General features: G+C 39.2%; 1 protein-coding gene across 9 annotated transcripts in view; it reads left to right on the forward strand.

Moving 5' to 3' along the window:
- POU2F1 (POU class 2 homeobox 1) overlaps positions 1–14,198 on the forward strand; it is a 113,256-nt gene that overhangs the window by 48,539 nt on the left and 50,519 nt on the right. For 3 of the 9 annotated variants that reach the window (XM_030263565.4, XM_072923818.1, XM_072923824.1), the window contains exons 1-2: positions 7,002–7,320; positions 12,100–12,165. In XM_030263565.4, the coding sequence (XP_030119425.1) occupies positions 7,203–7,320; positions 12,100–12,165 (184 nt within the window). In that variant the 5' untranslated portion in view covers positions 7,002–7,202. Of the gene's footprint in view, positions 1–6,999; positions 7,321–12,099; positions 12,166–14,198 lie in introns of those variants that run through there. The other 6 variants (XM_030263588.4, XM_030263598.4, XM_030263605.4 and 3 more) reach the window with 4 other exon arrangements.

Below are 14,198 nucleotides of genomic sequence, written 5' to 3' on the forward strand. Positions count from 1 at the left end.
ACAGCCACAGGTATCAGTCATGCTGCCCTTCAGCATTGTTTCTAGTAAACCCCTTCTAGTGATTATTTCCTGGAAAAGCTGATCAATGCCTTTTCTGCTTTAGCACAGCATAGGTGCTAAAACAGGCAAAACCAGGCTTGTGAATACCTCGTGGAAAAACTCATGTAGGTCGTACTTTATAGGTGTAGTTCTGCTGTGGTTCTCACTTTCTGCTGTTCCTAAATTATTGTAAATTAAAGACCCAGGTGCCCAAGCACTCCATATTATTTTTTTCCCCTGGCTGATAGCAAATACAGTCTTATGTTAGCTCTGAGCAGCCAAAATGATAGATTCTTGGATACGTGTGCTGATGGATGGAATCAGTGTCTACAGTGTGAATAACTCTGTTTCTTTCTTCAGATCTTGCATCTGGCAATTTTTTGTTCAATTTGTAACATACAAAGCAGCTTGTCTGGAATTTGGCCTTTTCCTCTTTTGAGATCAAATAATTTAAGCTTCAGAAAGAAGCATTCTCATGACATGTCTTGTGGTTCCTACAGGTGTTAATAGTGTCTGGATCAGTGTGCTGAGGGCATTAAAGCAATATCCTTCCTTGGATTTGAGATAGTTATTAAGGTAGAGAGAGCAAAAGCAGTTCCTGCAAAGCCCTGCAACTTCAATTCATAGGATGTACTGCAGAGATTTTGCATGTGCTTTTTGCTATTAATTTGTTTGTCAAACACTCTAATTAGCTAACTAGAGCTAAATACTATCCGTGCTGTTGATATTGATGAATCCAGTTGGCTCCAGCAGGACTCATTGTGAGCTTAAACCCGTGACTTTGATTTATGTGTTTTGAGAGTGACCTGTAGTGTAGTTAATGACAAGTGGTGTGGAGGCTCTGGGATTTGAGCAGTGCTGTGTGGTTAAGTCATACACTGAATTAGTCTCGTCTTTGTAGAGCCCCTGTTCATCAAGCTAGACTAGTAATTGCTACTTTGGCAAACTGGAGAACAGGGAAACAGCATGTTGGCATAAGGCATTATGTTATGATTTACAGGTGAGTTTGAAAATAATATTTTTAAGCTTTGAGGGCCTGTCTCTGTTATGTGAGTGGACACAGGGAGGCAAAATTAATGCTTTTGGAATGCACAAACAGTGATGCTTCCAGGCTGTAATAATTCATACAGCTGCTAAAATAAATATTTATGTTCAGTATTTGAGCTTGGCGTAAGTACTCTTCTATGTCAGGGCAAGTCAATTGTGTTGTGATTTGCATATTAGATAATATTTATTTTTCTGAACTATTTGGTATTTTTAGTGTGTATTGCAATAAGAGTTTGAAACTACCTTCATTGCTTGGTGTTTTGGCAGTATGAACTGCATTTAACTTTCCCATTCAAATGTGTGCACAATTTCAGTAGCATAGTGGGGAAGACACATTCTCATAAATGTCACTTGTGGGAAAAAATGACCCCACTTTAGGTGCAGGAGGTACATGAGGATTGGCTGGTGTTCCCTGCCAGGGGAAATTTGGGGTCACCCCATTACTCATGGGGCTGGTGCCTGGTGGTGCTCCAGGTTCTCCAGCTGCCCCAAGATGCAGCATCCATAAAAGCTTGCAAGCTTTCCATGAGGCTGTTTTTGAGTTTTGTTTTGGGGAAGGGGGAAGCTGGGGAGGAGGGGAAGTAATATGGCCTTTTTTTTCCCCCTCAGTACTGCTATAACATAGACATGCACCCTTAAATCCCTTTTTTCCTAATTCTGATAAATGTTGAAGTTTTACTGATCTTGTTCTCCAGCCCTCCCTTGTGTTTTGTTCATGTAACTTCACATCAGTCTTCTTTTCAGACTTTATTTTGTCCTGCAGTCCTTTTTTGAGAAGCAATGTGAGGCATGCAAACCCTGTAAATGTAATACAATACAAGAGGTGTTAACTAATAGACAAAATACATCTACCCAAGGTGCTCCATGCTTGTCAGTACTTGTGGAGTATTTTGGATTTGACAAACCAATAATTTTAAAGGAGAATGAGACCCATATAAGTGGACAAAAATTCAAAACAGGTGTTTCCCATAGCCACATTTTAAGACATTTTTGTGTGTGTTTTTTAAAACTTCTGCTTAAGTTTTCATATTACTTCTCATATACAAATTTACTAGAACAATGGAGATGTAGTGGTATTGAACCATACCTGAAGTGTGGTGGAATCAGCATGATTTGTTCATGTTGTATGCTAACTTCAAATTAAATTGGAAGGAGGTGAATGCCCTGAAGACAATAAAATGTGCTAATGTGCAGCAGCTCTGTGGCAGGTAGAACATGGTAGTTAAACACAAATTGGTTTTCAAAGGTGTGACACTTCACGTTGGTTTTTGAATTGAGTTCCTGGAGTCAATGCTTATGGTGCATATAAATAAACAAAACCCACTAAAAACAACACAAAATAAAAAGTCTCAAGCCATCATGAAATAGGCATGAAAACCGTGAAAACATAATGAGTGGAAAGAGACATTAATTCAGGACATGTAAAGAGCTAACTTTTGCTGCTCTTTAAAATATTCCATCATTTCTAAGTAAATGTTATGACAATAATATTTACTTAGACAACAAGAATTGACTGCACTGAATTTGTAGCCTTTGCTATTGAAAAGAAAACATTCAACAGGATGGAAGAAAAACTTATGTAAATATCATATGGGCGCTTTCTTATGTGCTGTGGGTTGAAGGCAGTAAGGGTAGGGCAAAGTGTTCAGATGATACACCTGAGTGGCACAATTAGCTGTGAGTTTCAAATAAGTCCATTTGCTTGTGGAAGTTATAATTCTGTATTTTTTGAATAAGGGTATTTATTTTATTTTCTCTCATTATATCACTGCCACCCTTTTTCCTTCCCTCCTTGTGTGGTGGTATTGTAAATTTGTTATGAGCACAGTTTCTTTCTCTGAAAAAAAGACTTAATCCATGGTACTTGCTACATTCTGTGGACGAGAATAAGTTGCATTAAAAACCAAACCCATAAACAAACCCTTTTATATTAATGTATCAGGTGCTAACAAGTATCCGCTGGCCTGCACTGATAAGATACATTAGCATTCCTGCTTAGCTCTCCACATGCTTAATTTCCTTCCAAAATGTACACAAAGGAATTTTGAAAGGCATTTTGTGTCATTAAAAGTTTTAAAGGATAGTTATGATTTGAGTTTGTGAGAAGTAAAATTAGATGTAGATTAAAATTCCAATTCATAGCAATTGCCTAATGACCAGTAAGTCTAAACCAGGCCAATTTTACTTGACTTTTCCAGACAACTGCTCTTTTTGGCTTTCAGAGCAAACTCACCAATTTTCAGATAAAATCAATTCTGCTAGCCACAGTCAAAGGTGGTGGCTAAAATTAGAGTTAGCTTGCAGCCCTAGCTATGAACAGACTGCTGTCTGTCCATAATTACTCTAAGAGGATTGTACCAACTTTAATAACAGTTTATTTTGTTGAAGTGTGTGATTTTTACAATTTTTAAAATCACACATTGGAGTTCTGTTTGTTGAAATTTTTATTAGGTTTCGTTTGGGTGGTTGGATGGACACTTCGAAATATCTTGAGTTCAAAAATGTAGTACCTTCAAGGTAGAATGTCCTAGGCATTGATACACTAATGAAGGCAGCATGCTAATGTTTCAGCTAATGCTGTATTTCCTTTCCCTGTATTTTGTATTCCATTTGTATGTATTCCTTTGCACTCCACTCCCTGTTTAAAAGGGAAATAATGAGTTGGCTTATTGGGTAATCGCATCACCAAGTGTGGCCCTGAAGTTTGCAAAGGTCATGCTTGTCACTGCGCTGGATAGGGGCAGAAATTTCTTAGCTGTCATGGAGGCCATGTAGTAAATGACATTTTAGTAATATATGGAAACACATCCATGTAAAAAAAACAAGTTGCATAGGCTACAGGTAAAAATGATGTTCCTTTTCCGAAAACAGTGGTTTCAAGGAATCAGATACTGTCATTATAACTGAATAAAGAAAGTGATATATTCATGGGGCAGACTGCAAAAGAAGACATTCATTTGAAGTGGTATGGTGTGGAAAATACATAGAAAGTGACAAAAAGAAGTGAGTGGGGTAGAAATAATCTCCTGAAATGTTAATCTGCAGGTTCCGAAGTGTCTGGCTAAAGAAAATCTGCTTTTGTCATACCTGGCTCCGTGATAGTTCCTTTGATTTTAAGGAAGAGTTTGAATAGGAATATGGGGGGGGGGGGGGGGGGGGAGGGGGGAATCATTAATGTAAAAACTGTAGAATTGGCTGAAGAGGAGAGTCACATTTTTTGAGATATCTGTAGTTTCATGGGATGTTTCAAGCTTTTTACTTATCACAAGGTGCAGCATTTTCTCTTCTGAGAGGTGTCTTTGGAGGAAAAATGAAACTGGGAGCAAAGCCCAGAGTGCTGTTTTGCTTAAACATGAGTACTAGAAGTATGTCCTTGGATCAGGGTGTTAAGTAACTTCTAATAAGTAGCCATAAAGAAAAGAATGGGCAGTGTTGCGGCAGAACCTAAAGAGAACATTAAACGAATGTATATTCCACCACTGGTTTTGGAGCAGAGTGATAGTCACCATTCTTCTCCAAACATTTTCCTACTCTACTGCAGCAGAGATTAAAAGATTGTCAATGGTAAATTTAAACAAACAAACACAAAAAAAACAGAGCAAAACAAAAAGTGGCTGCCCCATCCCTGGAAGTGTTCATGGCCAGGCTGGATGGGGCTTTGAGCAACTTGGTCTGGTGAAAGGTGTCCCTGACCAGAGTAGTGGGCTGGACCTGTGTGATCATCAAAGTCCCTTCCAACTCAAACCATTCTATGATTCTATGAGTTTAGATAAAAGGTAAGATAATAAAATTGCCAAAGAATGAAGAACTCACTGAAAGCACCATTTGGTTTGGGTTTTTTCTGGTGTTTGGTTTTGGTTGGTTTAGGGAGCATTTTTGTTTGGTTGGGTTTTTTTTGGCCAGTTGTTAATTTGACAGGTCAACACATAATTTTTTAGTTCAGTTAGGCTGTTAGTGGATGTTGCAGCTCCAGTGAGGGTTTGTGTGGGGGTTGGTGTGTGTGAGGCAGATCAGCCTTGGCCGCGCAGTGCCCGATGCAAACGGGCACTTCCTGCCCCCTCAGGGCTGCACCTGCGCTCCACCAGCCCTCGGCTTGAGGAGAGCACTGCTGTCCTGCTCTGCTGCCGCCTCAGCTCAGCCCTTGCTTTCTCAAGTGCTTGGTTTGTTCCACCAGTGCTGTCAAGGCTCTTCCCATAAAGCAAACAGATTATCTCCCAGTGCACTCCAAAAGTATGTATGCAGGAGTGAAGTTTACTGAAGATCTGTGAACCATGAATGTGTGTCTCAGAGGTCTTAGTGGGATATGTGAATGAGTAGAAAACCAGGTTGGAAACAAGGTATTAGGAAAACCTATTCAGCACATGCAGTTGTCTCCTTGTAGTAGGGAGCACCTTCTCCCTTTCTTCTTGCAATCTTTTTCAAGTGTAGATCGCTCATGTTAAATATATAGCTGGGAACATCTTGTGTTAAGTAGAGATATGAACCTGAACAGAAGAAGAGGTCAAGCGTGGAAATAAATTCCAGTCAGTACTGGATGATTGAGAAGTCCCTTTTCTCTCACTCCCTCTTGTTTGTAGAGGTGGTGCTTGAATTCACTTGAGAAATGAGGAGAAGAAAAGTACAGCTATGGTATTTTTAAAGGAAAAACAACTTATCTTTAAATTCACATTAGCACCTGGAAGTGGGTGGCTCAACCCTGTAATCATCTGCATCATCACACTACTTTTTCCTGATCAGATGATGGAGTAATAAATTTTGTGATGGTCGCATCATGCTTGAATTTTTATATAAATGTTCTTGCTGTTTAGGACACAAGTTTTTGAGTGGCAAACAAACTATCTGAAATGGTTTAATAGAGCATCATAGTTAGCCCACTTACTTCTGTGGACCACTTTTGGAAAAGAAGATTGATTTCTCCATAGACCAAAGCCTCTTCTCAGTTCTCCAGTGCTCCAGTGTACTTTTGTGGTCACAGCAGCAAGCACGTTCTGGTTATCACCAAGTGGTTCAAAGATGCAGCGTGGGTGTGACATGCCCCTTTGAAAAACCATAGCTCTGCAAATAAGCTTTCTTTAGCCATATTGTGTGCATGCTTGAAGGGATTAGTAATAGATTTTTGGTTTTTTTCTTGGAAGTCACTGGAAAGCAAAAGACTAAATCTATTTTGATTTCACTCGGGATAGATTAATGGGTGTCAAATGTTACACAATACTTGACATATCCACTGCTGCTAAGTTGGCCGTGGCAAAGGGATTACCCGATAATGAATCACCAAGCTCTTTAGCCGTTTAAAGGGAATCGTGCCACTTCCTTGCCCTGGCAGGACTCTCTTCCCTGCCTGGGACCTTGCTAACACAGTGCGTGTTCGCATGTGGAAAACTCCACGCAGATGTGCAAGCACCGGCTTGACAGCTTTGTGTTCAGCTTCTACCTTGCTAATTGTTTTCGTGGGATTATTTGGATTGTGTGGAAAGCTTTTTCCAAATCCCCTTTATTACTGATGTTATTGTTGCCAGCAGGAATAAGATTAAAGGTGCTTAAGTCTGTAGAGTTGTTTCTAATTTGTACGTGTCATTTCAGTGGCATTTGAACAGAACTCTGTCTCTTCCCCTCCCTGATCCCCTGTGGTACTGTGCTTGAGTTAGGGCTGAGAAGCCAAGCTATTGGAAGAAAATTCATTTTGTTCCCTAATTATTATGCTGGCACTCGGGAGATAATTTTTCCCTTCATGCACTGCCAATTAATATGCAAATGATCTGATAAATATTTATACCGTGATTTAAATTATGCAGGGAGCGCTTTCAGTGTACTCTGCAAATGAATTGTTCATGGACTTCAAAGTGCTGACTGCTGTGCTAACGAGAGGAGATTTGCATAAGGCCCTAATCAGGCGCATACTGATTAAGCTTCATTATGGAAACTGCCAGCTGCAATCTTTGTTTCTATTTTATTACAAAAAGGGGAACTTTTCACGCTTCAGTCGCCTTGACAATGTCAGACACAGCTAGTAGGAGAGACTAAAACTCCACACAGCAACTGAAGTTTCCCTGTTCAGTTGAAGATTGCTATGGTGTAACTGAAGTTGTATTTCTCCCCCCACCTCCCCACTCCCTTTCATGTTCAGTCAGAGCAGTAGTGTAGATTTGATAGAAATTGCCATTCTCCCGTTCCTTGGACTATCTGAACCTGTAGAGGATACCACAGCAATGCTGGACTGCAGCGACTACGTTCTAGGTGGGTACCAGCTCAGCTCTTTCTTATGGACACCGAGGCTGGGAGATTGACTATGCATAGTGGCTTAATCACATATGCAGAAGGTATTTGTTGGGGCTAAAGCTCACCAGTGAATCGGCAGCAAATAGCTGCCTGCTAGGTGGATAGCTCGATCTGTACCAGGGAAATACATGCTTTGGTTTGTTTGTTTGTTTGTTTTCCCTCTTTTCCCTTGCTCCAGGAGAATTCGTTTCCTCTGCACAGGCTTGGGTGATATTAATTCAGACCTTTTGCTTTTAGGATTTCAGTCTGAGAAGCATTTGCCTTCTAACAAACACTGGGCTTGACTTGCATATCTGTGTGTTATGCATTTTAAAGCATTAAAATGAATGAGAAGGAGCATAAGTGTTGAAAGAATTTAGTAACTGTATTGAACCGTTCCACAACAGAATGTATGTTATGTATGTGTATTTTTAATATAGCAAGGTTCTTCATGTGTAATAGAAAATAAGGGGGAGTGCACAGTGGTTGCCATTGATACCGTTGCAAGCTGTGCTTAAGGTTACTGGGATAATATATTTCCTGCGCTGAGATTCCATCAGGACTGCGGAACAGACATGCCATAATTCCTTCTTCGTGTCTTTTAAAGTTATTTATAGTAATGGATCATCTCAATTTTACAATAGGTTTTATTTCTTTTCAAGGTTTTTCCCCCCCCTAAGCTCAATGTATATATATTTTTTTATTATTATTATTTTCATTTCAATCATATAAGTTCATATAAGAACATATATCTCTAAGTAAAAGGATATTTTTTTTGAATGCTAAATTTTAAAGCAGACGTTTGAGTATGTTTGTTTCTGAATATGATGTGGTTTTTGAAAATTAATTTCTAAATAATTCTTGTCATGTTTTCACTCACATTAAACTTTGTTTCTCCTGTGCATATAAATGAATCATTTTTGCTGGTGCACATGGAATATTAGGCAGTCCCACTTTTACTTTGGGTGAAAGGAAACAGTTAATGTTATATAACATGTTAAGATTTTCTTTGCTTTGCCAGCTGTGTGTAGTCATTATAACACTTCAGGCTGGTCCGGTGTCCACTGCTTCTTTCTCCTGAATGCCTTTGGAAATATTCCTGAGGGTGTGTGAAAGGCTGGCACAGCACTGCCTGGCGACACCTCAGCCCTGCTAGCAGAGTAGCAGCATGGAATGTATTCACTCCTGAGAGTTTGATTTCAATCATGCACCTGCTGCTTTCGATCCTTCCTTCTGGGGAGTTTGTTTTTAGATAATGTTGGCAGAAGTTGTAGCCCAGGGCCTTTATTTAAAACTCAAGGAAGATCTAAAGGAAGAAAAAAAGGTGAAGGCATTAAGGCTTGGGGTTTTTTTAGCCCACTTCATTTGTTTATTCTTTTAAGTTTGAAGCAGAAATTGCACGAGCACGCATAAACCAAGTAGCCTTTTTATTCGACATAGAATGAATCGGTAGGTTGAGTATCCCGCGGATATGAGCCTGTTTTGCTGGTAGCAGTTTTGTGCTTCAGATGGATGTCATACCATTTGCAATGGAAATAGCTGTATTGTTCTTGATGCTTTACATGCAGAAGGCCCACAGATTGAACAAGAAATAGTCAGCTGGTGAAATAATGGATGCTATCCTTCGCTTGAACCTGAGCAATACCAGAAAGATGTTTCTTCTTCTAACTTGCTGCTTTTTTCAATAGCAATGTTTGAGGTCTTTGTTAAGGATGGACCTTTACAATAAAATATTCTTCATTTAGACAAGCTTTTGGTAGTTAAGTAAACTTTGTGTATGTCTAGTACTAAAAAACCTATTCTAGAAGGATATTTTGCTGCATAGCCTGACAGAAAAATGTGTCCTGGCTTGCTTTTTGGAAAAAGGTCTGTACAGTTATAACTTCGTCTGACTGAGCAAACTTGCTCATCATGTAGGAAGGCTTCTTGTGTGAGCTTCCTCATAGGATGGAACAGTGACTGCCCTGCTTGAGTTCTGGGCACAGGACAGCTGTGTCCCCCCTCTGGGTTTAGTTTGCTTTGCTTATTCTATCATTAGTAGCCTGCACCTTGGCTCTAATATTTCAATTCCTGCAACAAATAGCAACAGGAGGCCCTCTGTTGTATTTCTATCATGAATTTTCTGACATGGTTCAGCAAATGGATTCCATCTTTCTCAGAGACAACTTTCTCAGCCTGTGCTCTTCCCTTTTGTGGTCAGTTGTATCTTGAGTTCAAGCTATTCTTCTGCTCTGGGCTTAAAATTACATCCTGTGTCCAGTAGCCTTATGAGTTAGCCTGGTTTCCACAACCAAATGTATTTGACATGTAAAAACTCTTTGCACATTTTCCTGTTGGATGAGGACTCTTCATATTTGTGTCCAAAGCAAAGGATTCCCATTCGGTGTTCCCTAAAGTGAAATTTCAGTAGCCATCTATGTGTAAAGGAATGAATGAGTACTGCTTATCAAATGCATGTTGCCTATAATCACTCTAAACATCAAACCACATTTTGTTGCCTCAAATCATTCTAAGTGTGCTGTTGCCACAACAATAAACTCAATTTAAGATATATGCAATGTCTAGATAAAAATATGGATCTCTCAGAAGAGAGGGCCAAGTCAAGAGCAGACATTTCTGTGTAGTCGGTAGAACCCATGTTCTGTTTCTAGAGTGTGAAACATGCCATCCATATGTGGAAAATGACAAAATAAGGAGCTTGGAAGCAATAGGTTCTGTACTTGTAACCTTAGCAGAATTCTTGTTTTTCAAGACTCTGAATTTGTAGCTTGAATGTGCTAAGCAGAGGTTGTGAAAAACGGCGCCAAACTTCCAGAAGTGTGGGCCAACAGCACTCAACCGCACTCTCCTCATTCTCTCCCCGTTTCAAAAAGCAGTTTAACACATCTACCTTTATACCAAGGGTATTACTGGTAGTCCAGATCTCTTTTACATGTGGCTGAACATTTGAAAGATTTAAGAATAGGCATAGGAACTTTCTGAGAAGAGTTGAGGCTCTGGAGATGTTGCATTAGCTTGTCAGGAGAGGTTTTGTGGTTGTTACAGACCTCTGGATTTTCAAGGCTCTATTGGGTTCAACTGCCACAATTGTTCATGTGGAAAATTATATTAGTTTTAAAAATATTGATCACAGAATCGTAGAATGATTTGGTTTGGGAGGGACCTCAAAGATTATCCAGTTTCCACCCTCCAACCCCCTGCCATGGGCAGGGATACCTTGCTCTAGATCAGGTTCCTCAGAACTCCATCCAAACTGGCCTTAAAAACTTTCAGGATGGGTCATCCACCACATATCTGGGCAACCTGTTCCAGTGTCTCACCACCCTCACAGTAAGAATTTCTTACTAATATCCAGTTCAAACTTGCCCTCTTTCAGTTTAAAGCCATTCTCCCCTGTCACTTCACGCCCTTCTAAAAATTCTCTCCAGCTCTCTTGCAGGCTTTTTTAGGTATTGGGAGGCTGCTGTAAAGCCTTCATGGGGTCTTCTCCAGACTCTACAACCCCAACTCTCTAAGCCTTTCCCCATGGCTGAGGTGCTGCAGCTCATCTTGGTGGCCTCTGAACTCATTCCAACAGCTCCCTGTCTTTCCTGTGCACTGGTAGTAGCAGGTGATGGCACATGGCAATAGTCCTTCTTCTCATTTCCAGCTTTCATGGGCTGCCAAGCAGTCTGGACATTCTTGGAACTGTCTGGGGGAATGATGCAGCACAGTTAATGCTGCTCCTGTATTCTTCTTCAGCCTACTGGTATTTTGGAAATCACTGCTTTGATGAAAGTACATGACAAAGGTAACCTTTTAAGCACCTAGCGAGAGAATATCCTGGAGTAAAGGGTTCATTTTAAGCTCATTGAACTTGCTTTTAGCTCATTATGGGAATGGAAGAGAGTGCTCTCAAGGATTTGCTTACACTTCACTTTATGAGCTGTTCTGTCTTGAGATTCTTTTTGTAATTTTAGTTTGTGATAATGTGGCACACTGGGGTCGGTGGCAAGGAGTGAGGAGGTAATAAGCTGGAGAGCTGATGCTGTACACAGAACATCTGTATAGATTCCTATATAAGGAAACTATATTCTGTCTGCCATCTGGAGAGGCCCTCTGCATTGCACTGTATTCAGCTGACAGGCTTTGAAACCAGGAGCAGACTTTCCAATACATTTATCCAGAGGGAGAAAGAAGAGGAATTATTTTATATTTGAATGGTTTTGCCTGAATATATAGGAAATATAAAATAACTTAATGTCACTGACATTCCAGTAAAATAGAAATGCAGTATTAGGAAAATGGCATACATTTAATTATAATGACTGAATTTCCTTTCTTTTGTTGGGGTGGGGCAGGGGGAATAAACACAAGAATAATATAGGCCACGATGGTCAGACTTAATGCTTTTGAATCTTGGTGTAATCATTGTTCCTTCTTCCCCCCGCCTTTCTTTTTCTTCTATGACTTTCATTGTATTGAAAATTAAGTTTCTACCTATCACTGCCCTCCAGCATGCTGTGTTTTATTCCCTTAATACCATGTTTTCACATATGGGAATAATGTCATAGAAAATTTTGAAATAATATTTATCTGCAAGATTCAATATTGTGTTCTGGTTTTGGTTGTTCTTTTTTTTTTGTGTGTTATAAATCTGAATTAGGGTAAAGTACATAGCAAATTTCTGCTGTTCTGTACTTCCCTTGAACAAAAAGGTATGAATAGATTGGGGATTTTTTGCTGTATCGTTTTATCTTTCTTTCTGTTTTCATGCAGACTCAAGAATGAACAATCCGTCAGAAACCAGTAAACCATCGATGGAGAGTGGGGACGGGAACACAGGTAGGAAATGATCAATTGGTGCACAGATATACTCTGATGGAATTGAATGGATATTAAGAGCAAAATTTCTTTAATTATTTAGTGGGATTTCAAAAACTCACAAAACCAAACAAATAAAAACCTACACCCTTTGATTTTAGAGACCTGGGAATGCTTTTGTTATTAACCCTATTGCATATGGGGCATTATTCATACCTACTTTATTGGAGCATCATCCACACTTATATAAGATTTCCCTTCCTCACTTTTTCTATCTATAATGTTTCTGATACTACAGGAGCTCTGGTGGCACTAGCTCTCCATAAATAGTCTCATTTTTTCCTGGCAGAGCATACCTTTGGCACTTCTAACTTCATAGTTTATTTTTGGGTTGAAATTTTCCCTGGCAGATGTGTGCCACTGCCTGATCCTGTTTCCGTTTTAGATTTCATTCAAACCGTCACAGCAGTTCTCAAGAACAAGTCAAATGGAGAAAGCACAATATATCAAAATTTTAAAAAATTTTAGCCAGCTTTTCTGTAATTTCTTAGTGGGTTAGAACAGAACATTGAATTTTGGTTGGGATTCTGTCAGGGCCAATCTGCTGTTTGGCATACTCTTAAGATGTGACCAAATTCTAAGCCATTAAAGAAATTCATTGAACCACTGTAACTTAATCATGCTATCTCATGCTTCAATTCCTTTCTGGAGGTAGTACAATGTTCATTCTGAAAGCAAAGTAAGCAAAATTATGAATGGAAAGTAAGTAGCTTAACCTAGCTTAGAATCTTTTCTCAGCTCAGAATAGCGTTTGGGAAGAGAAAATTCTGATGAGAGGGAACTTGTTGCTTTGAGAGAAGTCTGATTACCTTGTATGAGGAAAACAAGTTTTCTTCTTCATGGTTTGATAATAAGAGTTTTATTTTAAACTGGAGTTGTGGTGAAGTTTTTAATATTATTTTTAAGATTAACTGTTTGATATTATTTTTCTGAGAGGCTGGATTTTTTCTGCCAATATATGGGTTCAGTGAAAAGGAATTCTTTTTGCTTATTAATGTGTGTTTTGTTGCTGGCATCTCAGGTTTTATAATTGTCATTGTATTTTAATGGGAGAGGTATAAATTATTTTGCTGCACAGAAGTGTTTTATTATGTATTTAAGGGTTTAAAATTATATAAAACATTATTTCAAAAGCATATGGGCCGTAAATATTTCATGATCATAAACAGCATCAAGGGAACAATGGTTTTAAATATCCATGTGGATGCCTTGTAGCTGGAGGATGTGTGTAAACTTCTGAGAAAATTCAGATTTCCTCCCTTGTGGGACCATAGTTCCCTGCATGTGCTTTCTCCAGAGTGCATTCCCAACCCAATTCTCCCAGTGCAACTTTAGCAGTTTCACCTCAGCTGAGCTGGTGAGGAGGAGGATTTGTTTTATTCAAAGGTAATCAATCAATTATCACAGGAGCATTGCATCTGCTTCAGCAGAACTCAGCTCTCTTAGGCAAATATTTCATTATTGTGAACGTCGGGGTCATGGCATAAAATGGGTGGATTGTAAAGCTGCATGTAGGTCCTTTCATGTTAAAAGGGGATACAATGACTGTATTTTTTTATACTCTATCATTAAAGTTAGTTATTATGAAAGTTTGACTCTGACTGATGTTTAAAACTTTTGGAATTTTGCTTCTTTAGTTTAAATGCTTCCAGTCTTTCCTTCCAGTTTTGTGTCCTGATTTTTAAATTATATGAACTAAAGTAATCTAGAATTTTTGAGGACTCTCTGTTCTGCAGTCATTGCTTTGTTTTAAAACGTAGTGCTCCTAAACCCCTGGAGATAGTGATTGATGGCATTTGTGATGTTCTTTGGGAACTCAAGCATCAGTTGTATTAGTCAACTTGGCAGATGTTAGACTCTGAAAGGAATACTCACAGAATGTAATTTTAGGCTTCTGATCGGGGTACTTAGATTATGGTTCTGGGCTCAGTGCATACTTGAGTGAAAAGAAGTCAGCTTTCAGCTTGGATGCTGAGGTACTGGAAGTGCCATTG

This window comes from Taeniopygia guttata, chromosome 1 (genome assembly GCF_048771995.1).
Source record: "Taeniopygia guttata chromosome 1, bTaeGut7.mat, whole genome shotgun sequence".
Taxonomy (NCBI): domain Eukaryota; kingdom Metazoa; phylum Chordata; class Aves; order Passeriformes; family Estrildidae; genus Taeniopygia; species Taeniopygia guttata.